At 40.3% G+C, this 26,736-nt stretch overlaps 1 protein-coding gene across 2 annotated transcripts; it reads right to left on the bottom strand.

Moving 5' to 3' along the window:
* Positions 1-25,358, bottom strand: LOC121903286 (ankyrin repeat and BTB/POZ domain-containing protein 2-like). 2 transcript variants are annotated; one of them, XM_042420166.1, is made up of 18 exons: positions 25,325-25,358; positions 23,014-23,904; positions 11,274-11,423; positions 9,863-10,070; positions 9,511-9,663; positions 9,253-9,418; positions 8,765-8,854; positions 7,985-8,086; positions 7,713-7,809; positions 7,353-7,488; positions 5,922-6,178; positions 5,305-5,483; positions 4,158-4,263; positions 3,968-4,070; positions 2,389-2,461; positions 2,217-2,285; positions 1,977-2,090; positions 1-1,084 (listed from the first exon to the last, which is right to left on the bottom strand). In XM_042420166.1, exons 2-18 carry the CDS (start codon positions 23,897-23,899, stop codon positions 839-841), a joined length of 3,135 nt encoding a protein of 1,044 aa, XP_042276100.1. In that variant the 5' UTR covers positions 23,900-23,904; positions 25,325-25,358; the 3' UTR covers positions 1-838. The 2 variants fall into 2 exon arrangements, with proteins under 2 accessions (XP_042276100.1, XP_042276109.1); XM_042420175.1 differs by lacking the exon at positions 25,325-25,358 and adding an exon at positions 24,974-25,001.
* Positions 25,359-26,736: the final 1,378 nt, after the last annotated feature.

Raw genomic sequence — 26,736 nt, forward strand, 5'->3', positions numbered from 1 at the left:
AATTCTTCCTCATTCTGTGGTGGCAGTGTAGTTTGGAGAGTTAAATCTTTAAATATACAAGTTAAAATTGTTTGGTGAAATCCAACATTGAATGGAAAAAGGAGAATATTGACGACACTTTGATGTACTTTAAGTGAGAACTGATATGTCAGCTGTTGCTCTGCTGTGACAAGTTAACAGGACTCTGATGCAGCTTTGGTAAAGTTTGTTATTTTTTTTTTTTAAGTGGCCTGAGGTAACGTCTGAGGTTTTAAAAGCCTGACACAAGCGAAACCTCAAAAAGATTTATTAATAATTTTGTCATTATGCCTGTCACAGCTTACTAGAGCCAAATGTGATGTCTTCAAGTTGCTCCTCTTGTCTGATAAACAGTCAAAGAAACACAAATGTATTTGATTCTTAGTGACAGCAAACAGAAAATCCTCAAAGTGGAAAAATTGCAACCAGAATGTTTGTTAATTTCACTTGATAAATGACTTAATCAGTTATCAAAATTGTAAAATTTTCTTCATCTAATTGATTCGGATCATCTCTCCTCAGCTGCAGAAATGTTCACTTGTGTCGAGATTAAGAGAAAAACTTGTTCAAGCAGTCGATGTTTACAGTCTGTTCTTCTTCTACTCTAATTCAATCCAGTTCCATTTTGTTTATAAAGCACCAAATCACAACAGAAGTGATCTCAGGGCACTTTTCACATAGAGCAGGTCTAGTCTACTCTTTTACGCTACACTAATATGTTCTCCCTAAGAAGACTAAGGTAGAAACACAGTATATGGCTACTATTCCCAAACACACATACATCTGTTTTTAACACACACAGTCCAGCGCTGCAGCGTTTCTACTCTCGACACGCTGAGTTTAGGGTGTAAAGTCTGTGTATCAGTGTGACCTCCAGATCCCTCAGGAGGACCGGCTGCTTCCGGTCCTGTCCCGGTCCAGATCGGTTGCCCGTCCCCGGGCAGAGCAGCTCCTGACCGACCCCTCCCAGCAGCAGGCGGTGGAAGTCCTCTCTGTCCAGGAGCCGATCCATGTTCTGCAGGAAGAATCCTTCACAAAACCTGCAGAGTTCAGCTGCTCCGTGATGCTGCAAACACAAACACATCATAACGTTTCAGCACATTGACTGATAAACTTCAGACAGGACTGAGTAAAAATAGAAACTGATATGAATATATGCATCGTTATTAACCAACGAGAACTGTAAACTTTTAAATAGACTCATGAGAGGATAATATCACAACTGTCGGGTGGAATCTATGACCAAGACCAAACTGAAGAGGGAAAAAATCCAAAGATTTCAAGAATGAAGTCATAATATTCCAAGAAAAAAAAAGGTGTAATTTCATGAGAATAAAATAAATCTGCCGTCTGCTTTAAAATGAGGAATGTGGAGCATCTTGTAAAGTTATACAGGTTTCACAAATAACAAAATACTTCATCCTTTGGCACCTCGGCATCACATTATTATGAGCATCAGGACTTTGAAACAATAGTGTCTGTTATGAAGAAAGAACCACATGGACTTGGAAGAAATTCCCTCTTTTATGGAAGAGAGGAAATGGCGGGAAGTGGTCGACTGCAAGGATATCAGTGGTTACATCTGATATTACAACTTTTTTTCTCGTAGAATTATGAGTCTTTTCTTGAAATATTATTTATTATTACAGTTGCATATCAGCTGCTTTTTAGGAAATCATGACACTCTTAAAATAAATCATAACCAAACATACAAATGTCACATAAAGCAGACACATTTGCCTTGAGCACATATATACATATATATATATATATATACACACTATTGAATCTAAAAGTCTAAGTCTCATATTAATGTTAAACTGTAACTGGAGTCAGACTGGATTTAAAGTCATGTGACTCTTGGTTGATTTTCTAAATCAAAATGCTGCATCTAAAACTCTCGTCTGTCTCGTAGAGTTTTTTTCTCAGTGCAGACAGAAGCTGTGGTGTTTTTGTACCTTGGCGGTCTGGTAGATGTTGACGACGTTATCAAGAGTCAGACTTTGCGACAGCTTCATCTCGCAGCACCTCAGCAGACCTCTGAGCTGGAAGAAACTGGCTACAGGCAGCAGCTGCAAAGCATTTACGTCCCAGTTAAGCAAACAGTCTCCTTTACACATGAAATAATTTATCTGCTAAATGAATTACAATAATAAAATAATAAATAAAATCTCTCTACAGTAAGTGAGTGATTTTACCTTCATGGCTTCAAAGTGTGAGACAGTCAGTCCCTCCGTCCCTCCGCAGTACAGAGACTTCATCATCATCTGTAGAGAAACACACACTTCAGTAACAGCTGCCTGATAATAAACTCCCCAATAAAACTAATAATCAATACCAAACAACAGACGGTCGATCTGTGTGTCTCACCTGGAACGTGCTGTAGGTCATGTGACTGATGTGGACGATGTTGTCGGGGGAATCGCTGAGCATCTGTCGAAACCTGACGGGACGAAAGACGGAACATCAGAACACGACAAACTAAAGAGTCATACTGGTTTTCCTTTTATCCACATCTAGTTTACATTTCCCTCAGCTCCCTTTATAACATATATGATTTATAAATTGATTTTTAAATGTACTAATTTGTTACTTAAAGGTGTCAGTAGGGTGAATGGGGTCAGTAGGGTTAAAGATGTAATATACAATATTCAGCCCCACTAGATGTCGCACTAGAGCACCAGCATCACAGACCAAAACAAACGTGAACATCGTTTACTCAATAAAGTTGGAAAAAAAAAAAGAAAGCAGCATCTGAACCGACAGCTCACGAAACTCAGATCAAACTGTCAAACTAGGCAGTGCTGATCAAACACGGATGGATTTAACATTTAAAGTTTAGCTGTAATTTGAGAAAGTTTGTGACTCAGCTGCCGTGTTGAAGACGGACGCGGTGAGGACATGGAGGGACGAACATGCACTAACATCCAAACAAAACAAAGAACAGAGAAGATCTGATTACAACACACACATAGAGAGTGTGACTTCATTCTCTGCTCAGGTCACCATTACTTCACTATATCTATATTATATCTTTATTATATCTATATTATATCTATATTATATCTATATTATATCTATATCTAACAGCTAATAGCTGTTTGTTGACGTCTGTAGGGGCTGAATGTCGTATATTTTGCACTTTTAAAATGACTTCAGTTTGAGGGATTATTTCATGCAGGATCCAGTCAGTTTATTTTTAATACACCGCTGACGTGAAAACTTTCCCTCGTTTCTTCATAAAAATACATTTTATTGATTTAGCACTTTTTCAAAGCCAAGCAGAGTACTTTACAGAGCATCATAATAAAAACATTTATAATACATGGCAAAAATAAGATAAAAGAAGCAGACAAAATAAAATAGAATCAAGTAAAATCACATTAATATCTTTTTTTATACAAGTTCAGGGGTTGGAGTTTTTTGGGGTTTGAATCTAATCCAGTTTTTATTTTTGCACCGATACAAAATACAAAAATACCTCTGTTGGTTCACAAAATATCATTTTAAAATTCATTTGGAAGGAAAAGTATGCAAGAATAAGGTTAACAATATTACAGTGACAAAAATAAACTCAATGTTCCTGATTTTGAGTTATATCATTGTTCTTTAACACATTAAAGCCTTAAAATTAGTTTCAGTGAAGGACTGAGTGCAAATTGACAAAAACATTGTGTCACCTCTGGTTTACCTTCAATGGATCATCATATAGAGACTGTAAATGTGACTGTAAGTGTGTATTTTTGTATGAGAAGTACTGTACAAATAAAGTTTGATTAGAAAGGTTTAAAAATCTATTAAAGGTAGAAAGTATTTGATATTTCTGACATTAACAGGATAAGGAACAATATGTAAGAGATTTATAGCTCTGATATTCAACCTCTTAATAAATAATAACAGCATGAGTCATGATTTAAATAGATAAGTAGTCAGAGAAGAGAGATCAGACCGTTCAGAGGCCGACATCAGCAACACCCGGTGAGCGAAGAACGGACGACCGTCCACCATGAACGTCACGTCGGACATCTCCTGATTGTTCAGGAAATGAATATCTGAGGACAGAGACGAGCATGTAAGTATTCAATTTAGAAAATGTAAAAATCACACCCGGTTGTCAGATGACAGCGGTGAAGCGTTACCCAGCTGTGTGGACAGAGTGACGTCCATGGGAAGGACGCGAGGAACGGGAGAGCAGCCGTAGCAGTGAGAAAACACCGACGTCAGCCTCTTGGTGATCACGTAGTCCTGCAGAGGAAAAACACCGCATGAACTTCAGACACTCTGGAGGTATGACGGGACAGATAATTAAACCCTGAAGAGACAAGGTTGGAAACATAAAGGCTCATGGACACACAAACAACCGACAATAAAAATACTACAAATCCTTCATCCATGTGAAAAACATTGAGCTCGTCTTTGGCAACATATATCTGTCTATAAAGCTGTTTTGAATAACATTTTTGATCATTAAATGCAGCACGGTGAGCAAACTGTCACAATTTCAGGAGGTTTGTGCCATTATTTATTTCCCGTAACATTTAAAGGTCATTACTGTAAAGATGAAAGGAATTTGAGGGGAAATTTGTTGTCTTATGAAGAACAATTTTACTTTCAGTTTTTTAGGCATTCAAAGCAAGACAAGTTTATTTATATGTATTTACATTATATATATTAATATGTTTTTAACAAAACTTCCAAAGTCATAGCCAGAGATAGCCAGCTAAGCTAAGCTGGGCTAAGCTAGCTACTAAAGCTAGCTTAGCACGAAGACTGCTGGCATAGCACCTTTAACGTTCCTTCTGAGACTACCGAGCTATTACTGCCGAGTCTGACTTCACCTTCATGAATCATGAACGCAGATTTCTCTTTGCGGAGGGTTTATTTTGCTCCAATCAATTACATTATGCTTCCAGGCTTCTCAATGTGTTTTGCCAAATATATTCATGAGTTTTTCTGCCAATATTATAGTAATAATAATATTGTAATATATAAGTTAAATGGGTATCTACAGTAACATTTAACCAAGATAAAACAATTAGTTTTAGCCATACGCATGCTATCAAAAACCTGATAGTTGAATAAAAATAAAATAATCCTTGTTTAAAGATGTTCTAATTTAACTGTTCACTACAGTAGCAAGTACCTACAGTTGCAATATGAAACTGATACAACATTGGTCTACGGACAGTCAGACAGACAGACAGACAGACAGTCAGACAGACAGACAGACAGACAGACAGTCAGACAGACAGTCAGACAGACAGTCAGACAGGTGTTGAGCTGCACCTTGCTGGTTTCTAACATGCTGAACATGAGCGGTACGCCTGTGGAGAGGAGTTCAGGGCTGTAGTCCTCCGTCCTGATGGAGGGGAACTCTGTGAGGAGGGAGACGGTGACTTCATCTCTGGACAGCTGCTGCGCTCTGTGGAGACACTGCAGCCAGATGTGGAGCCTCCAGGGAACACCTGGAGCAGAGAGGTGGAACAAAGCACGTAGTTCAATATTTATGCAGTTTAAGACAAAAGCAGACACACATATTTTGCCTAATTACAGCATCAGTGGTGATCAGTTGCATACAGAACAAAGCTGCTCTTCAAAGTCAAACAGTGGCTTTATAAGTCAAGCAAACACTGAGCTGCTAGCTGATTGCTGCTGTTTTACATTTCAGAACTGAAATGATTGATTAAGTTCAGAGAAAATTGATGATTCTTGCACATAAAATTCATCTTTACTGCGTCTTCTATAGATCAATTTCAATCCCCTGCAGTGTGCATATTTAACATATTTATTTAGACTTAATATCAATCAAAGGTTGTAAAAATAAATCTAATAAATGACGTACAGAAAGCTAACTACATCAGGGCATGACACAGACTTTCTCGGCTTGTGATCATGTGACTCACCCATCTCTCTGAGCTCCATGGTTACATCCAGGTAGCCGTGCTCAGCGCTGTAGTACGCCGCCTGCTGCAGGGCTTTCATCCTGGCCTTACAAAGCCTGGGAGCAGGGCTCGAGGAGTCAGGAGCTGGAGCGAGTCTGGTGTGACTTCTGGCTTCCTTCTCCTCTTCCTCCTCTACTCCTTCAGCCAGGATCTCCTCCAGAGAGAGGATGTCTTCCTTCCTGTGCTGAGGCTGCAGAAGCAGCCTCCTCAAAACATTCCTGCAGAAGAAGACGATACAGCTGCTGATCACTTTTACACTACTGTGAAATTTAAAGAAAGCTATTTCATTTGTTTTGACTACTGCAGAGACGTTGCCGTGTTTGAGTGTCTGTTACAGTTGTGTGACTTGTTGCTTAGAGATGAATTAGTTACCGTAGGAGGCAGCTGGATTCACAAGATCAGAAGATCTCATGAAAATCCATCTCGTCAGGCTTCAAGTTATGCTCTTGTGTCTGAACCAGCGGTGGTTCGGACCAATCAGAGTCCTGTGGGGATTCTGTCCTGATCCTGTGATCTTGTGAGTCCAGCTGTTTAGCGATATGAGACGGTGATAGATGCTGACAGACAGATGGTTCATCCAATCATCTGCCAAGTATTTTTTGAAACTTCCTGCCTTTTTTCAAACAGTTTCCAAGGATGATTTCTCAGATGCTTCTTTGTTTAACAAACCATCTGACGCGTCAGGTTAATCAATTAGTTGATGAACTATGAAAGAATAACGGTCAGCCAGGACTGCAACTGTTATTTACATTATCTGATAATCTGCTGATTATTTTCTCGATTAATTGTTTTGTCTATGAAAAAATGTTTTTTCTGAGCTCATGGTGACGTCTTCAGATGTCTTCTTTTGATCGAGCAAAATCCAGAGAAAATCTGTATACTATCATGTACGACACAGAAAAGCTTCAAATTCTCACATTTGAGAAGCTGCAACCAGCAAAGATGTCGCATATATGGATATATAGATGTAGTAATATATCATATTCAATAAATAAAATGTAAGTTTTCAAAAGTCATTCTTACTCTACATCTCTATCATCTTGATTTAAAAGGTGTTTTTATGAATTAGTTCATTTGACAGCTTTATTTAATATTGACCATTTTAAAATGTAACAAGGATTTCAGCAATAAACTTCTAAACTGTTGCTTTGATCTGATAAACTTATTGCAATATATATTTGACACAGATGATTTCATATTGTGCATTGCGTAAGATTTTGAGGCCAAAATTAAGACTAATTAACTTTACGTTAAGAGTATTGCAAACTAAAACTGTTGTGAAAATTGAAAGTAGTTAAAGAATCTTAAAAAAGAACGACGGCTCATTCTGTAGGCGACACTGTGACCACATGAAGAGACCAGGATCAAAAAACTACAGGATAAACGTCTCACCTGTGTCCGTGTGCTGCAGCGTAGCTGAAGCAGTTCATGTCCTCATACAGCGGTGATGTCAGAGAATTCCCATGATGCACTCTGAGCAGAGGGTCTGCACCATAAGTGAGCAGCAAACTCACCATCTCGTAGAAACCTGAGAAGAAGAAACAGATCATAGTTACTGTACCAGTGTAAAAATGTGAACAACCATTTAGCAAGTTATTAGCAACAAGCTAAAGCATTTCACTCTGGGAAATGTACAAACATGAAAACTTTTTCTGGTTAGTTTATGTTGTAGTACAGTATCAGTAGCATTCGGTCCATGTAAAGTGTCAGTCTGGTCAAACAAACACCGTGAGATCTTCACTATAATGATACCTGCAGCAGCAGCGAGCTGTAGCGGCGTCTCAGCGGAGCTCTCCTGACCGTCCAGCAGGGCTCCACCCTCCACGTCTGCTCCGGCCTCCAGCAGCAGCTGTCAGGAGAAGACGCTGTTAGAGATGATTTTACATGGATCTGCTTTGTTCAAACAGTTAAAATACACTTGTTGATTTCTCCTTCCAAAGACTCAGCTTGAACATGTCTTTGCTTTCTATAAACCCGCTGAAACACATCCTGATGCTGTGATGGATTCAGTCTGAAGCTCTAACCTGAGTCACAGAGAGGTGACTGTGCAGCACGGCGAACGTCAGAGCCGCCCAGCGCCGACTGCCGGGGTGAACAGACGGGTGTCTGGCCGAGCAGCCCGGGACCTGAGCAACACACACACACACACACACAAACACAGACAAACAGACTTCAGTCATTTCATTCACAAAAGCAGCTGTGATGCAGATAGATAGAGCTGAGTCAGCAGCTGTCAGGGTATCTGCAGGTCTGGAAAAGTCTTTAAAAATCACTGAATTCAGTTTCCTCAAGGAAGTCCTTATAAGGAATTAAAAAGGCAGTGATGTTAGTCAGTCATAAAATGGTTTTGTGTCTAAATCCAGGCTGTCAGGAGACGTTAGACTGGTGTGACAGTGGATTGTGCTGCAGGAAGCTGTTTAATCCTTTGGACTTTCAGTCAGAACCATCAGATCTGCAGCAAACAGTCACTACAGGAAGCTCATCCACTCACTGTGGACATGTATCAGTTAATGTGTCAGTAAATTTTGAATTTTTGGTCTATCTTAAGCCACTTATCCTGGTCCAGGTTGCATTAATTTAATTAATTTATATCATCAAGAACTATATTTACATACAGCTGGGAAGCACTGAAAAATGTGATATTGTTATAAATAATTCTAGTTTTCCATCATACTTTCATACTTTGGCCAGTATGATAGTGAAACATGTATTCAGTTGTAACCTATGTGGTGTTAAAAGGTCTTAAAAAGTCTAAAATGTTGTGTACATTGATGAACTCTGCAGAAACCCTGAGCTGTGGGTACCTGCAGGTCCAGGTGAGCTCCGGCTTCTATGAGCATCTGCACCAGTGCTTCATCTCCTGCTGCAGAGGCGTACATCAGAGGAGTCATTCCCTGCAGGAACAAACACACACACGCTTTTATTTTAGAGGTTTTGTCCTTTAAATGCTGGAAATCTACAGTATGTGTCTAGTTCTCAGGGAATAACTGCTGTCTTAGAGTATATTTATTATACTTTTACCATTTTTTAAAGCAATATTTGTTGCTTTTTCCATCTCCAGCCAAGAGTAGAAAACAGCAATTTCATACAAAAATATACAAAATAAAAACATAAAAATCAATAAAACAAATCTACATAATAATAACAAAAATAAAACTAAACCAGAAACAAAGAAATCAAGATATAATCTGTACTATTACTAATCACAACTGTCATAACCATCATATATAATCTGGATTATTACTTCTGCTTCTGAGTGACACAAACGCTGGTGAGCGTTGACCCTCCTCACCTGGTCGTCCATGGTGTCGACCCCGTCGGCTCCCAGCAGCAGTGTGGCCTGAAGGACCAGGTCTGCTCGGCCGCACGAGAGCATCCTGAAGCCCAGATCCAGCTGGAACTTGGCTGAAGCAGCTTCTGCATCCAGACACTTGAAGGACTGGAAACAGCACTCAGACCTGTAGAGAACCACAGACGTTTACTGGTTCAGCTGGTTCTGGTATCGTCTCACTGAATAAATATCAGCTGCCAGTCGTCACCGGCGTCTTACTTCAGCTGTCGGGGCTCACAGTCCAGTCCTGGGAGGAGCTGCCTGGCCGTCTGTCTGACATCATCGCTGTCCACCAATAGGCTGCAGCGATGTTCAGCGTGCACCACGGCGACCCGGATCCATTCCATGAGAGGAGGGAGGAGCAGGAACGGCCTGGAGGAAGGTCACGAGTTTATTTCTTATTATTAAATATATAAAAACTTCCTCACAGAGCAAAATGCAAACTCAAGGCGGATATTAGTTGACAGTAGATTAGATTAGATTAGATATTAGTCATAATTATTGCAGTAATTTATTGTTTATTAACCCTCAAAATCACATTTATACCAGATCAGTGCAGATGAACACACACCTCTCTCTGCTCAGCGTCACGGTCGGAGGTTCCAGATTGGGATTTTCCAGCGACTCCATCTGCTGGCTGGACAGGAAGTAGTAGAGCGTGCGGAGGGCGTCCGGGGCCCAGGATACCGACAGCTGATTGGCTGAACGAGCGGGGCTGACGAAGGGGCTCGAGCTGCGCAGACGCTGCATGTGATGCATCGCTCGAGACACCAGATCACCTGCAGCGCAACAGACACAAACCCAAAGATTAATTTCACAGCTGACTCACCGACACTGACGACCAAATACAGATAAAGATTCAGGATTAAGTGTTATGAATGAACCATCTTCAAAAAGAAAACAACAGCTATGTATTTGTATTAGGGATGTGCAGAGAGCTCAGTATTTGTGTTTGTATCTGTATTTGTTGAGGCAGCAAAATTATTTGTATTTGTATTCGAATAAAAGTGGAAACAGGCTTAAAAATCCTGTTTTTGTATTTATTGTGCTTTTAATTTTAGAAAATTAAGGTGTTGAAATAAATGTTTGTGAATAAACTACTTTATGAGGGAGGTCCCCACATCGGGTCTTGACCTGGAGTCTCCCAGATCATAGACGACTGCGCTGACTACTGAGCTAAAACTTTACTCATCACCTCATTGCAGACAGACCTCTAACTATTTATACACCCATAACACACAGACAGCACAGCGTGTAACATGTAGAAGAACTTCAAAGGTGATTCTTGCTTTGTACTTTTCATTTATTGCTTTTTTTACAACCTAAATTTGTGGAAAGGAGAAAGGGAACAACAGGTTATGGAGAGTCTCTTGAGACTTACCCCTATAACGATGTAACCGACTTGCAAACTGGTATTTGACATGTTTGTTTTTTTTCTTCCCAAAAACAAATAATTTTTGTAATATTTGTATGAAACAAATATTCGTATAAAACCCACTATTTGTGCTTTGATGAATAATGTATTTGTATTTGGGCACATTACAGCAAAGAAAACAGAACAAATAACAGTTTAGTGATTCTCAGTCAACAGCAATAATGTAAACACGAGGGAGAAATGTAAAAAATACGACATAACTTCACATATTTTGAAATACACAGAATATGGTGTGAAAAAGTGCTTTGTGTTCACCCGCATGTCCATAAACCACCATGAACAGCGACGGCACAGAGATCTTTTATTTTCCTTGTGTAACGAGTGTTCAGATAATGAGGTACGGTGGCCTGCAGGGTGTGAAGGTGCCCTTGTTTTCTGGATACAAGCTGCAGGTTGTTATGTAACGACGGGGGAGCTGGCAGCGACTAACGATGTGTCCCAGGAGCCCGACGCCGGTCACAGTTTAAACAAACACACACAAAACACAGGAGCTGACTGTGACGGGAATGACACACACACACACACACACACACACACACACACTTACTGAGCTCTGCGATGCTGCCCACACAGGTGGCGAGCAGTGACTGTTCCAGCGTTCGCAGCTCCAGCTGGATGTAGGCGTCCTCCCTGCTCTCCACTGCATCCTCAGGAACCTTTGTGTACGGGCTGACATGGGCCGGCAGCGACAGCTCACCTAAACACAAAACACACACACACACACACACACACACACGGGTATTAATGTTAAATTTTACAGATGCTTTTCAGTGTTTCCGAGCTGCTATGATTTGTGTTTTTAGCCTTTCTAGCATCGTGACTCTTGGGATGAGAACATCGGTCTTTGGTCCAAACTGAAATATCTCAACAACTATTTGATGGATTACCATGAAGTTCTGTACATACATTCATGTTTCCCTCAGGAGGAATTGGAATAACTTTGATCCTCTTTTATGTAGCGTCATCCGTCATCTGGTCGCAATTTCAATTTGTGCAGCTGTGCTTTCAGCTGCGCTTTGTGTTCGGTGTCAGTTAGCAAATGTTAGCATGTTAACACTGCAGACTAAGATGGTGAACATTGTAAACGATGTGATTAACATCAATGTACCAGCATCATTCAGCTTGTTAGCATGCTGACATTAGCATTTAGCTCAAAGCATTTAAGCGCCTCAGTACAGCCTCACAGAGCTGCTAGCGTAGCTGCAGAGTCCTTGTTAAAATAAATACACGTTATATTATATCAAACATAATCATCACACCATCTCCTCTCCTGTAGTTGAAAGTTGACTCATTTGTGCAGAACAACATGTCATCTGTACAATGAAACATTTAAGATGAGGCTTGGGACAATATACACAATGACATGATAAACAACTGTGTACTTCTTAAATAGATATTGTGATATGTGTACTTATGTATCTTTGGTATATATTGTATTTTATTATTCTATGGACCCCCCATGAGCTGTGTCCTTAATAAAGTTTGAATTGAATGATAGAAGATAAAACAAATGACAGGAACAACTACAACAGGAGAGAAAGAAGGAGTATAAATAAAGAAATGAATGATAAACATATTAGATGCTGTGAATATACTGTATACAGATGAAAGCAGATGATACTTCAAATAGTGAGTGATGAAACATACGATGACTATAAGCTGTTAACAGAAAGAGACATGAACATTTCCATGTAGGGTTGTTTACAGCTTTGGGGTCGTTGAGGTCACATGTGGTTCGGTAGTCGTCCAGGTTGTCATGTGACAGTCGTTACAGTCACTGGGACTCTACAGTCTGTAGTATCTACACAGACAGCAGTTCAAATGGATTCAAACAGAGAACCACTTTCCCTTCAGTTTCATAAAAAAACATCCATAAAATCTTCTCAAAACTGGGGCGTCCTGTTAACCCAGAGGTTAAAACCACGTAACCGCACTGTTGCACTACCATCTATGCACAAAAAAACCCATTTAAACTCCTCATGTTGCATAAAATCACTTCTCATCTGTATGTTTAGTTTGCTATGTTTCAAACACTCATAGTTTTGCCAAAATATGGTTGAAAACACACCTTTTATTTGTCGCTACCACAGAGAGCTAACTGTTCTCTCCTGACTGGATCCCTGCTCGTGTCGTATCATCTCTAAGATGTTCATCACTTTGGATAAAAGTGTTGTACTAGCGACAAACTGAAGATGTGTATTTCTCTGTATTTTGGCTCTGGTGAATGTATTTATGCTGCAAATGTGGTTTAAAATTTGAAGTTTTTGTGGATGTTGACAACAGCTGCTGCCCTCAGTAGAGTTTTCCTTCAGATTAACAACTAAAAAGATGTAAAAACAAATCTTCATCATGTTCGACAGCATAGATCCTCCTTTAAAAGAAACATTATACACATGATCAACTACAGAGATCGCTCTGTGTGTGTGTGATCAATCAATCAAACTTTATTTGTACAGCACCTTTCACACAGGTCAGTGCAGTTCAAAGTGCTTCAGAGATAACTGACAAGCTGATAATAAGACAGAACAAGTGTAGACTGTAAAAACAACAAAAAGAGACAAAAAAAACCCCCAAAAAACTATTGATATCAAAGCACACGAGCAAATAAAAACGACGAGAACGTAATAAAATAGATTTAAAAGCTGTAATAAAAGTAGTAAAAACGGTTTTGTGAATAGTGATGTGAATGAAGCACGCCCTCCAAAACCACAGGACCAGATTTTGGATGAGCTCCCCTCGTCCATTGTGTCCCGCTTGGATCGGGTATTTGCTGACTCCTGATCTTCCACACAATGAAAACAGCTTCAGTGAGGACGATCGGCAAAAAACACTGAATCCTCCCGCAGCCCACACACACCCAGCTGCAGTCGCTCTACTCCAGACACCCAAATATATTCACTTTACCATCACGTATGAAGCACGATGAAGCTTAAAATCATTATTTGAGAAGCTGCAACCAGCAAATTTTCCTCGTAAACATTAAACACTGAATGAACGAGCTTCAACTCTGGCAGCGGTTTCATTTCTAACATGCATGAGACTGTAGAACAAAATACTTCCTTTGTTGTAGAGAATGCGAGCCACAGAGCTGAGTCACTGAGTACGTTTCCATCTGTCTGTTTATGTGCAGATTTTTTGATTTGAGTATAAAAAAAAAACAACAACCCCTCAGTGGAAATGTCGAAATATCGCAAAAAAAAGTTGGTGTATCAATAAAATCGAACGATGAGAAAGTGCAGCGTAAACAGTCCGAGTGAATAAATCATGAACATGAAGAGTGTGACTTAAACGATCTGTGTGGAGCGATGAGGAGGCTGTAACCTTCTTCACATGGATACATGAAACTGTCTTCTTCTTCTGCAGTTGTGGATAAAAACGTGCATTAATTTGCATTTTCTTTTGATGATTTACTGGAATTTCTGTTAAAATGTGTGCTTGTAATGGGAAATCACTCAATAAACACACAGAGATCATTGTTAGGATATGAAATAATGTAATCAAATAATACAGTCAGAAGTATGATGCATCATAGTTCTGGAGACAAAGATACAAACCACCTAGCTGTGAACCAGTCCCTTAAATACTACTGTACAGAATTTAAGACTGTTTACTACATTACTACTATATTAAATTAAGAACAAACCACACTAAACATCTACATAACTATAGTTTATCTTATCACTGGCTAAACACACAACTGCCTCATCTCACACAGCAAAGAACTAAGTTTAGAATAGACGTAGCACACATAAACTAACACTAACCTGAACTCAAACACCATCTGAAACATGTCTGATATATACAAGAAATACATCAAATGATAACCTACTGTTCAGTTGTCTTTAACATGCTACATTTAGATTGAAATTTGGCTATAATGTAGATCAGAGACTGAAGTTACAGCAGGAAAAGTTAAACTTCTCCACCTTCACTGTACAGAGCAGACTGACTGACTGATGTTCAACAAAAGTCTGATTATCGTCTCTAACAGATTCATCGCTCTGACCTGAGAAACACACCTCGGCTTTAAGAAAGGAATCATTGGTTCAACGAGAAGTAGAGTGCGGTGGCAGATAATTAGTGCTGATTATACTGCTGCTGTGTTTACAGACAGCAGAGAGTGAACAAGCATCTATTCATGAGAACACAACAGGAGACCAGTCTGTAGAGGACAAAGCACAAACCTCTGTTTTCTAATCCCTACCTGTGTTGTACTAACCCCCCCTCCTACCCCCCCCCATACACACACACACACACCTCAGCTCCTGTGTAACACTGCCCTGCTTACATCCAGAATCATGAGTGATTAAGTCATTTCCTGCGACTCTCTCCTTGTGTGCGCTTGTGGCTGAATCAAAACAGAACGCTTTACAACCCCCAAGTTGCAACAGCATCCTCATAGAGGTGTGTGTACTCCGGTGTGTGTGTGTGTGTGTGTGTGTGTGTGTGTGTGTGCGTGTGTGTGTGTGCGTGTGCCGGTAAGCTTGTGCGTCCCAAATGAAAACAGAGCCACAGTCACCGGGCCTGAAAACAACAGTTCTTTTCTGCTGCTGGTATATAATGCTGCGAGTGTTCGGTTGGGACAACAGAACCACAGAAGGGGTGAAGACGTGTGTGTGTGTGTGTGTGTGTGTGTGTGTTGGAGGTCAGGATCACCTCAGTTGAGTCTAAGTTGAGTCCAGTACTAGAGCTGCAACTAACGATTATTTTCATCCATCGATTAATCTGACGACTATTTTCTCAATTAATCATTTATTTAATTAAATCTGAGTCTGTTTTGTCCAAAACTAAAGATTTACTGTCACATCTGACGAAGAAAAGCAGCAAACTGTCACATTTGAGAAGCTGAAGCCAGAGAATATTTGACCTTTTTGCTTGAAAAAAATGACAGAAATTGATTATAAAAATAGTTGCCAATTAATTTTCTGACTAATCAATTAACTGACTAATCGTTGCAGCTCTGGACCAAACTGCCCTGTGAAGTTTTTCTGTATGAGATGCACAACAGTTTATTTCACATCTTTTCAGAGCAGAATTATCACTGATACATGAAGCAGAACGTTGCAGAAAAACTCCAAAAGTCTATTTATAAAACAAAGAATTTGGACTGGATTTGACCAGCTGGTCATAAATCACTGACACTGTGTGTTTTTAAGAATCTTGTATGTTGTGTTAACTCACTCAGGCTACAGAGAGCCGACGTGAAACCAGAACTTCCAGATTCTGTTCCAGAGGTAAGAAAACCTCATCAAATCCAACTGATATCTGTAATAATGTAAATAACAGAGACTTTCTCAACAGTCTGACATGTTGTTCACTCCACATGTTTAGATAAGAACGGATCTGATATCATCTTTATTCCATATTTATGTTTATTCCAAGCGGCTGTAAAATGAAGCCAAAAACTGCAGTTCCTTGAACAACCACTTGAGGCTTTAAAAGCGAGTCAATCCCCATAGACCCCCATGTTAAAATGACTTTACAGCAGAAATAAACATGTTTACAACGGTTTTGGTCTCTGTAGCTAATTTCCTCTTTCATGACAACTGTACGGGGGTGAATTTTTTTTATAACTCACCTGTTTAAATTTTATTAAGCTGTAAAGTTATGCATAATGAAGGACATGGCTGCTTTGAGTGACAGGTCCGCCAGCCGCTGGGTGGCTTGTTTCAGCCATTCAGCTCCACCTCTTTGCCCATTTTTGATTGGCTGGGAGTTAGACAGCGTCACACTTTGACAGAAATGCAAAGACGACAGGCGAATCAAAGGGTCGCGTTACTTCAAACTGCTGCAACTAACGATTATTTTCATTATTATGAATTAGGATTAACCGATTATTCGTAAAATGTGAAAAATGTTCTCAGAGTTCTCAGAGCACATGGTTACTTTTTAAAAAAAAATGTCTTTTGTCCGACTAACAGTCGAAAATCTGAAGATAATCAGTTTATTATCACAGAAGTGTATGAAAAAGAAAAATTTAAGCTGGAACCAGTCAATTTTTTAACATTTTTGCTTACAAAATGCTTTAACAATCATTCAATTATCATAATTGTCACTGACTAATCGATTAATGGTCGCAGCTCTACTTCAGACACGTCAGTGATAACTGCAGGACAGCAGAGATTACAGCTGAAAGGCTGAAAAAAAAAAAAGACATCAGAAAATTGATTGTGGAGAATTTTATGGATATGGATGAAACCAAATTATGATCCGTGCTGTAAATTCTGACAGGAGCTGGAGTTTAATGGAAAGTAAACTTTTTCAGAAAAACCACAACAAATATCTGTGGTGGTGGTTAGTTTGTCAGCTCGGGATGAAGAGGAAGTGCAGACAGACAGCTGGAGAAAGTGTCTGATATTGTGTCCCATTACAGAGATGGAGAGTAGAGAGAGCGGGGGGGGGGGGGGGGGGGGAGTAACCCAACACTCACTGTGCTACCAAACGTCGTATAATGTTATCTCCATCTGGCCTTAATGCAAAACTATAAAACAGAAGGAAGAAGTGGTTCCAGGGGTTGGCCGCAGTGTTTTCTCATGGTAACACGAGCCGCTCTTAGATTCCTTTTTGTGTTTTTTAAGAGAGAAAGTGAAGCCAACAAGAGCGTTTGATGATGAAACAATCACAGCTTAATGATGAATCAGAGGTTGATGACTTTAAACGCCTCTTTGATTAACGTCTCGGTGTCGGCGGGGGACCACAGTCTCTCTCAGGAGGAACTGTTTGGATGTTTTAATGAGACTTAATCAGGCTGGGCTGTTAACGACACCTCATCACTGCTGACTCTTGGCTCTGTGTGTTGGGACTCTGTAAAGCCTTGTGTCAACTGTGTGCAGAGCCTGAGCCAACAGCGTCCATCCACACTGGCTCCAGACACGCAGCCCGCAGGTTTTAACCAGATTACACTACCAAAACAAAGTCTTCCCGCCAATTCTGTCTGCGTGTTTGACATGACTCTATGATTCCTGTGATTTACTACCATGTAAGTGAAAGTGCTGAACTCTCACTACGCGCCAGATTTCGCAAATCTGTTCTTTATTTCTGAGTCATGTTACTTCGGGCTCTGTCTTTGTGGTTTTTGGTCACATTTACAGATTGGACTTGGTGTCTGTGTGTGTGTGTGTGTGTGTGTGTGTGTGTGTGTGTGTGTGTTCCCTTCATTAAGCCTGACATCATATTCATGATTTCTGTTTAACAGAAGATGTTATTTTGTTGTATCTGTCATTTTTTAATTTTGTTGATGGAAAAAAATGGAAGAAGCTGTGGTTCTGGTTCCACTGGTTAACTGTTCATGATAATCTATGATATGTCCATAGAGCACTGTGCAAAGGTTTTATGCTTTTTTTTTTTTTTTTTTAAGTCTATCGTCCCAAATGTATTCTGCAGCAGGACAATGAGCTCAAACATCCAGCTGGAGTCATAAAGAATTATCTTCAGCAACAAGAAGATCAAGGAGTCCTGCAACAGATGGTTTGGGCCCCCACAGAGTCCTGATCTCAACATCATGGAGTCAGTCTGGGATTAAACATGAAGAGACAGAAGAACTGCGGCAACTTCTCCAAAACGCAGGAACAACCGACCTGCAACATACCTGAAACACTGAGAACTGCTGCTGTTTTAAAGGAAAAGCTCACAGAAAATAATGATTTACTTTCTGCTGTTGACTGAACTGTGTATGAAGTTAACTGATAAATAAAAACTATTAATGGCATTATAAAGCATCCTCACTTTACTTTTAGTACCTAAAACTTTTGCACAGTCCTGTATCTGTATATATTATATAGATTTCTGTAATTGGACTAACTAACGTGGCTATTTTTCATGCATGTAGACGTGTTACTAGCTAGCTATGTAAGAAGATGACGTCCCAGTTCTTAGAAGAGTCCACCCGTTTAACACCGTTGGACTCACAGAGGATGTTTTTTTTTTTTTTTAAAGGATAAAAGTTGATGCAGCAGAACAGAGATATTGTCTTTTGGCTACATCAGGACTGCTGACTCGAGTGAGATTTCACAGTTTTCTCTGGAGACATAAAAGACTTGATGCTACTTTTTTCATATAAAACACCTGGAAACACGCTGGTATGAAAAAATAAAACTCAGTGGATGTGCTCTGTTTGGTCGACAGTTTGTTGAACTTGAATGAGTCAGATGTGGGCGGTGATTCAGAGGTCTTGATTAATCTCAATCTAAAGAAAATTAAATCAGCAGCGATTCTGATAATTGATTCATTGTTGAAGTCAATTATCAGGTGAAGATACTAAACATTCTCTATTTATAGCTGAGAGGATGTGTGATGAGTTTTCTATTTCATGTGACTGTAAATGTGAAACCTTTTAAGTCAGAAAAAAAAAAGAAATAATTTGAAGACGACGCCTCGGACTCAACATTTTTTTGACATTTTATACACAAAACCATTATTGGTTATTTAGAAAAAAAAGATCAGAAGCTCCACATTTACTACAATACAGCGTACATGTCCAAGTGTGAAGGAACAGAAGCTAATTTGAGCAGAAACTGACTAAACTGTTTGTCTACAGAGTTTAAAACTAGAGTTCAGGACTTTTATGTCCTGACAGAGAGAGTAAAGGCTCGGCTGTGATTGTCTGACATGCAGCAGAAACAGGGCCAGTAAAGACGGATATGTTTTTATATGGTCCACTGGCCCAAAAAATGTATTTTTTGATGGTCCACCAGGATTTATCCCACTACGCTCGATGGCCAGTAACATACTGGCCGTAACCTACTGTTGCGGCTGTAAAACGGTGGATAAATTGTTTTGAGCCTCACACAACCTCTGTGAAATGACTCGTTTCACTATCAGAATTCGATCCATTCAGAGTCCTTCAACGTTTGGAAAGTCTAAAGGAGCCGCACGATTAACGGCCAAACGGCCAGCGTGGGAATATCACACCCGACATGAGATTTAAAAAAACTCTGTACACTGTGAAATACAGAGAGAGATTCATCTGGTGCTGATAGACTTCATCGGTATTAGCGTGAACGTGTTTGGCAAACGCTCGGATGTAACGGTCGTTCATTTATATGTAAAAGTTCCGCACTGCAGGTTTAAAAAGCAGGAAAAATAAAGAGTGAATGAAAGGAAAGTGAATGATTTAATCTGATCTCTGTAGACATGTCTGGACTCAGTAACAGTATAAATCTGCTCGCTGCAGAGATCTTAGGAGGATAATGACATTACAAGCTGAGTTTCTGGATCCTCACAGTGGACTGGAGGCATTTTCTCACGTTTCACTGCTGGGGTTTATTTTTATCATCAGATCAGGCAGAACAATTTCATCCTTGAACAATGTCCTTATTAAAAAAAGAAGTGAGCGAGGTAACAGAGTGTGAGTGTTTTGTTGGCGTGGGGTGACAGCGGCTGTTTGTTTAAGCCGAGCAGACGGCACTCGGAGCCGTGAACCTCGTGGCCCGCAGCCTGAGCGGGAAAGAGAGCTCCTTTGTGTCCTGTGTGCGGGTCAGAGGCTAACAACACTCGCTCATTTACTTTACCCGCTTCTTCCTGTTCGTTCTCATGGGAGCTGAAACCTATATCCCAGCATGCAGTGGGGCAGGAGGCAGAGAAACATGGTGCCTTCAACACCATGGGTGGGGGGGGTCGAGTTAGTTTGGACTGATTCTTCAAATATTCACTCGACAAGAAACAGTTGATCACATGTATTAATGTGTGTTTACACTACAGCTGCAATGATTAGTAGATTCATTAATTAGTTGATCCACAGAAAATTAATTGCAAACTATTTTGATGGATTAATTGTTTTTAATAGAGCTGCACAATTAATAGAAATCGTATTGAAATCACAGTATAGATAAGAGGAATATCCAAATCACAGCAGCTGCAATTTTTTAATCAAGGTTGAGGTTGAAACTACAAATCATCTTCTACAGACGCCAGAAAAAACACATCATCTCATTTTATTAGGTTTTTTTTTTACAGTTAAAATGAAAATGATGATGCAAAAATAATCACAATACCATGTTTTTACCGTGTTGTGTTGCCTTTGTTTTTAAGAAAAAAAAAAATACAAACATTCTCTGGTTCCAGCTTCTCAAATGTGAATATTTACTGGTTTCTTTAGTCTTCTATGACAGTAAAGTGAACATCATTGGGTTGTGGACATTTTATAGACCAACAACATCAATCAATTAATTAACAGATTAATAGATAATAAAGAATAATCACTAGTTGCAGCTCTGCTCTATGTAGATGTTTTACTTTTTAAAAATACATCAGTACAGATTGTTTTTTATCAATTCATCTCACTTAGAGTTATGAGAAATACTATTAACAGATCAGCAGACATGTTGTGCAGATGCTGAGTGTTTTTTTTAAATCTTGTATGTTGTGTTAATTTTTCTTTCTGCACAAACAAACCTACAAACCTTCTTCAGGTCAATTAAGCACCTACGATGTGAAGCTCACACTGAACATCAGTCAGTTTTCTCCAGTAACAATTCCAATAAAGTTTATTCAAACAAGATGACCACGTCCTCAACAATGTTGATAAAAAAAGAGAGAAAGGCAACAATTTCTTTGTGTAATTATGTTATGAACAGACAGAAAGAAGAAAAGAAGTGAAATATGGAGCCACAGATGTCTGGAAGATGCAACAATCTGAGCGCTCTCTGGTAGATTATAGTTTTACGTCACAACATGTCAAATTTACTCCAATAATATTAAAACAAACTCACTGCAGTTTATAACTGAGCTTTTGACTGCAGCCATGTTGGAAATCTGACAGTGGAAACTGTTCAAACTGCAGACAGCCAACAAACATCTCTGACCTGCCAGAACTCCAACCGTCAGACAGGTGGTCGATCAATCGGGTGATTAATCAGATGCTGTGACCCTGAACTGCAGGTGAACTGACGACTGATCTGGCAGAAATACTGAACCCTTCTAAAATTAGTCAAGTTGGACCAATTCAGGGTTAAAATCGGGGTTAATTCTTTACTGTGGACATAGTTTAAAACTCTTCACTCATGAAACCAACGTAATGACGTTTTTTAAAAGTTAGCAGATAAATGTGAGAATAAAATCAAATGTTTGATCGGTTCCAGATCGTGTTTATGTAGTCTGGTCAGAAACAAACCGAACCCAAACTGATGGAGTCTGATATTTAATTAAAGGTGAAGATACTCGTTTCAGAGGAGGATGTGTTCATGTATATGTGTAGATTGATCTGTTGATTATTTTCTCTATAAAACATCAGAAAACTTTTTCACTTGAAAAATTACTTAAACATTGAATTGAATTGTCTGTAGATCAACTAATCTGGTAATCTTTACAGCTCTAATGTGAACCATGACTCAGCTGAAACTCACCACAACACACATGCAGTAAATCTCAGTGAACATTTGACTCCAGACGTTTATCAGAGAGGATCTTCCACTTCCGTGTCTGTGATTCCCCAAAACGCCTGTTTCCTGTCTGATGGTCCCCCCCCCCACCATCAGTCTCTACATGGTGCTGCTAGACTTCTTATCTTTTATTACTATCTAGACTTTTCTTTCAGCAATTTGATGCCATCATTAACTCCTCTGCTCTGTAATACCACCCAGCTTTAACAGAGACGTAGGAAGCAGACTCAGTAATGACTTTTAGGCATTTCGCCTTTTAGTCATAAAAAGTTTTACCATTCAGTACAGTAATATAGACGTTTTTATATCAGAATATGGAGGAAAAATAGTTTTATGTTTCAGACAGATGAAAGAAATGTTACAGAAGTTGGTGGAAAACAGGAGCAGGTGGAATGTTTTTATAATAATCTATATGTCGTATCATCTTTCTCACCAACACAAGTTATTATCTGATGAGACAGAAGATACAGAGGAGCAAAAAGAACAAACAGCTTGTCCTGTGAACATGTGTGACATCAAGTCACACGTAAAAAAACATACATGTGAGTTCAAAACACACGTGTTCTTTGGGTAATGGACCATGATTGTTTTCATTGATGAACATGTGACATTTCACACTACAGTCATTTCTCCCCTGTGAGCTGTCTCTCTCTCTCTCTCTCTCTGCCAGTGTTTTCACACGAGACACGTCACATAGATGAAAACAGAGAAATCAGAATAAAGTTTCTCACATGTGAGAACTTTTAATCATTAAAATGGAACAAATTGATGACAATTCCCATCAACGTTCCTCAGCAATCAGAGGTCATGTCTTCCCTCATAATTATATTATCCATAAACCTGGTTTATCATAAACAAAACGAGATTTTGTGACAAAAAAATCAATTGTGTCATGATACTTGAACTCACCATTTGCATTTTTTCCACACATCAGATGCTCGTAGACCTGCAGCAGCCCCCACAGCTCCGCGTCGTTGTTGACGGCTCCGTCCAGCAGCTCCACCGTCACCGGGACGCAGGTGACCCCGCCGCCCCGCTGCCCCTCCTCCTCTGCGGTCAGCCTCGCCGCCTTCAGTGCCCGTCCTGTCACCTCCTCCGCCAAACTCTCCACGCACGCTGCCATGCACAGGGCGGCGTACTCGTGCACCCTCACCGACACGCGCGTCTCCACCATCCACCTGAAGAAGCGGCCCACGGAGAGCGTCAACCCGCAGCGCGCGGACTTGCCCCGCTGACACGCGGTGTCCCCGGAGTTCATGCAGTGCAGGGACACAGCCTTCACCGCGGAGGAGATGCACCTCTCGGCCAGAGTCCAGCTCAGCACCAGCCTCACCGCGCTCTGGACCTCCAGGCGTGTGCACCGCCTGTGGAGCTCACTCAGCCGCTGCGCCTCTCTGGAGATCCGCACCAAAGCCCTCCGGAGCAGAACTGACAGCCGGTGCACTGCCTCCCCGCTGAACGACGCATCCGAGCCGGCGACTTTACGCACAACCTCCCGCAGCTCCTGCTCGGTCCAGGGATACTCCTCCAGTTCGGGCAGGCAGGGACACTTGGCCAGGATGTCCGCCGCGTCCTCCTGCAGCGAGCTCACCGTGTCCCAGCTGCCGTTCCTGCTGTACAGAGAGCCGGCGTGTTGCCACCAGGGACCCCGGTGAGGGGTGCTCGTGTGGGGCTGAGACTGCCTCGACCTGCCGGAGGAGGACAGGCTGAGGGACGGGCAGGGGTCCCCGGCCACATAGCCCGGATCTAGGCTCAGGTCCTCCAGGGTTTTCACCAACAGACTGCTTGACATCATATAGACTGAAGGAGTCTTAAATGTGTTTTAGGTTTAAATAACTTTACGCACAGTGGAGAACAGACCAAAAGCTTTCCATTAAATCAAAGCTTCAATCCCAGTTTGAATCTCAGTCAAGCTGCCAGTGACAGACAGCTGCATGAGACTGTCCTGCTGTGCCAAAACTAACCAAAATATGAAGGGGGATGAAAAGTGCTTTACGCACAGTGGACCAATCAGACCCAGAGTCCAGTAACAACACAGCTGAGTTTACTACCGTCCTACAGCGCCACCCTGTGGCCACAATACAGTATGTTTACAATCAGAACTGCAGGTGTGTTAAAGGACAGATTCACAATTGTTTAAGTGTGTCTTAAAACAACAGTCAGGAGCACAAATGAACATTGAAACATGTTTTTCTTGGTGTTCATACTGACCATTAGACGATCCCTTCATAATGCACGTACAGTTTAAGTGATGTGGGCCAAAACCCACAGTCTTCTTAGTGCCAAAGTTCCTCTTTTTGTTACTATTCTTCCACCGCAGCTCAACAGGGAAACACTGTCCGAGGAAACACAAAGAGGGAATTTGATGCTAAAAAGACTGTAAATGTGTCAGATATCCACTTGATATGACTAACTCAGACTGATGAAGCCTCATAAACGCTTCACATCAACTTTTAAATGACTGTGTGGACACACTGTGGATTTTGGCCTCCATCACTTCCATTGAAAGCACATTTGAAGGATCTTTTAATATCCAGTATGAACAGGAGGAATGATTACAGCGAGGAAAACCTCTTTCACTGTTCATATGTGCTCCTGACTGTTGTTTTAAGACACACTTTGAAAACTGTGAACCTCCTTTAAGTCCATAACTAGGACAGACTAGCAGAGGGCTTGTAGGCTGTATTTCATAGTTTTTCTGTGACACAGAAATCTAAAATGGAGAAAACAGCCAAACATGATAAAAGGAAACATGCATTATTCAAAACGCTGAAGGGTCATAAACATGTTTGCTTGTGCATACTGAGTGTGTATTAATTAAAGGGGCTATAATTCTTTTTTTAAAAATAATACCACAGACTGAACTCACAGTGTGTAATGTGTTAGTTGTGGCTCGTAGTGATGAACCTACAGAGAATTATCAGTGACTCTGCAGCTCCTCTCGGCTTTATGGAGCTTTATAGTGAGTTTCAGCTCATTGTTTATCTGTCCGGCTGCAACTTTACTGTTCTGGTTCACTCTCAGCGTCTCATAGCGTCGTTTTCAGAGAAAAATCTGTAAAAAGTCACTGTACACTACCTGCTCAACACCAAACAGACACAGTTAGCTGTAGACTAACTATCTGGCTCTTTAGCATTTAGCAGCTAGAGAGCCAGATATTTCACTCAGGAGTTGGTGGAGAACAAAAACAGAGCTAAAAGAGAGTGAATATTGGACTTACATTCACCAGGTGGACAGAAACACGACTCCACATGAATGATAATGTTGCTCCGTAACTGCTGGATGCGGAAATAAGCAACTGTTTACTAACAAGTTCAACATATCAACTTAAAAGCTAATGATATCTCAGAGTTGTGTTCACTACTAAGGGTTGCCAACTCACACGCTTTCACCTTCAGTCTCACGCCAAAACATTGCGACAGCAACAGAGATGAACAGTCAGAGTCTTTTTGGTATAGAGTGATGGATAAACTAATTTTTTTTTTTTACAGTTATACACAGGGCTGTAGTGGAGCCACTTCTCAAATTCAGAAATAGCGTTTATGCAGATATAACTTTACAGCTGTTAAAGGTTCAGACCTGCTTTCCATCGCAGTTTCTTTTGCATCTTTCAGGAGCGCTCGTTTTGTTTTCCGTTTGAACATTGTATCCTTGTATGAGACACGGAGACAGCTGTTATTGTTAACAAGGGGTGACCAACCATCCACCGCCCACTCCTGCTGCGCGGGTGTTTTAATCAAATAAACCCTCCGTGCTGAAGCCAGCAGGCAGACGAATGAATCAGAGTTCAGAGGATCATATATGACATTAACTGACATCCAGCATCAAATAATAATGTCAGAAAAAGGACCGCAAATTAAGTAACTAGCAAAAACTCTTCAGCAAAAAGTGGAGCTAAAGTTGATATCAGTGTTTTAACCGTCCAGTTTATCTATCTGTTGCTGCTTTAGCCTGTTAACGTTACTTTACAGTAATGATAATGTGAAGTTAGCTTGATAGTTTGGATAGATCGGCTGATGGTGCATCCCCACTGTGTGTTTTGTCCACAATTTCTGTAATTAACACCATGTAAATTAAAGTTCTGCTTTATGCTCACTCAGATTTTTTAAAGGAAGGCTTCTTATATTTTCAGAGTGAGTGAAGGAATCAGGAGAGAGGAGAGAGAAGTGAGGGAGAGTAGCAGGATGTAATAGTGCTGAAAGAAAAACAAGGAGAAAGTAAAGAACTTTCAAAAAGATTGAAAGAAAAAGTTTAAGGAGGAAAGAGAAACACAGAGGCCACCCAGACGTCATCTGATAGAGAGACATCAACAGATTAAAAGCAGGAAAACTGTTTCTAGATGAATTACTGTTCTGGTAAATATTTTTAAAGGCACAATCTGTTATTCAAATGTAAAGACATCCCACTAACAAAAGTCAAAGAACAAGATTGAAACCTGCTATAAAATGACATTTCATTCAGGCTGAATGAAATGATTGGACGGGATTATTACAGGCCTGCAACGGTCACAGATGCTGGATTTTCATTTGATTTATTGATGGCTGTTAGGATGTACAGAGAATTTAAACAAATATAACAAAATGCTTCTAAAATACATTAGATAGCCTAGCTTTAAGGTAAGCCTATTTTTAA

This window comes from Thunnus maccoyii, chromosome 1 (assembly GCF_910596095.1).
Source record: "Thunnus maccoyii chromosome 1, fThuMac1.1, whole genome shotgun sequence".
NCBI lineage: Eukaryota > Metazoa > Chordata > Actinopteri > Scombriformes > Scombridae > Thunnus > Thunnus maccoyii.

Coding starts and splice junctions, on each gene's coding strand:
- LOC121903286 (XM_042420166.1), bottom strand. CDS start 23,899: ATGATGTCAAGCAGTCTGTTGGTGAAAACCCTGGAGGACCTGAGCCTA. Junction 9,419..9,510: donor TGTGAGCCCCGACAGCTGAA/GTAAGACGCCGG, acceptor GGTTCTCTACAG/GTCTGAGTGCTGTTTCCAGT. Junction 7,810..7,984: donor GTCACCTCTCTGTGACTCAG/GTTAGAGCTTCA, acceptor TTCTCCTGACAG/CTGCTGCTGGAGGCCGGAGC.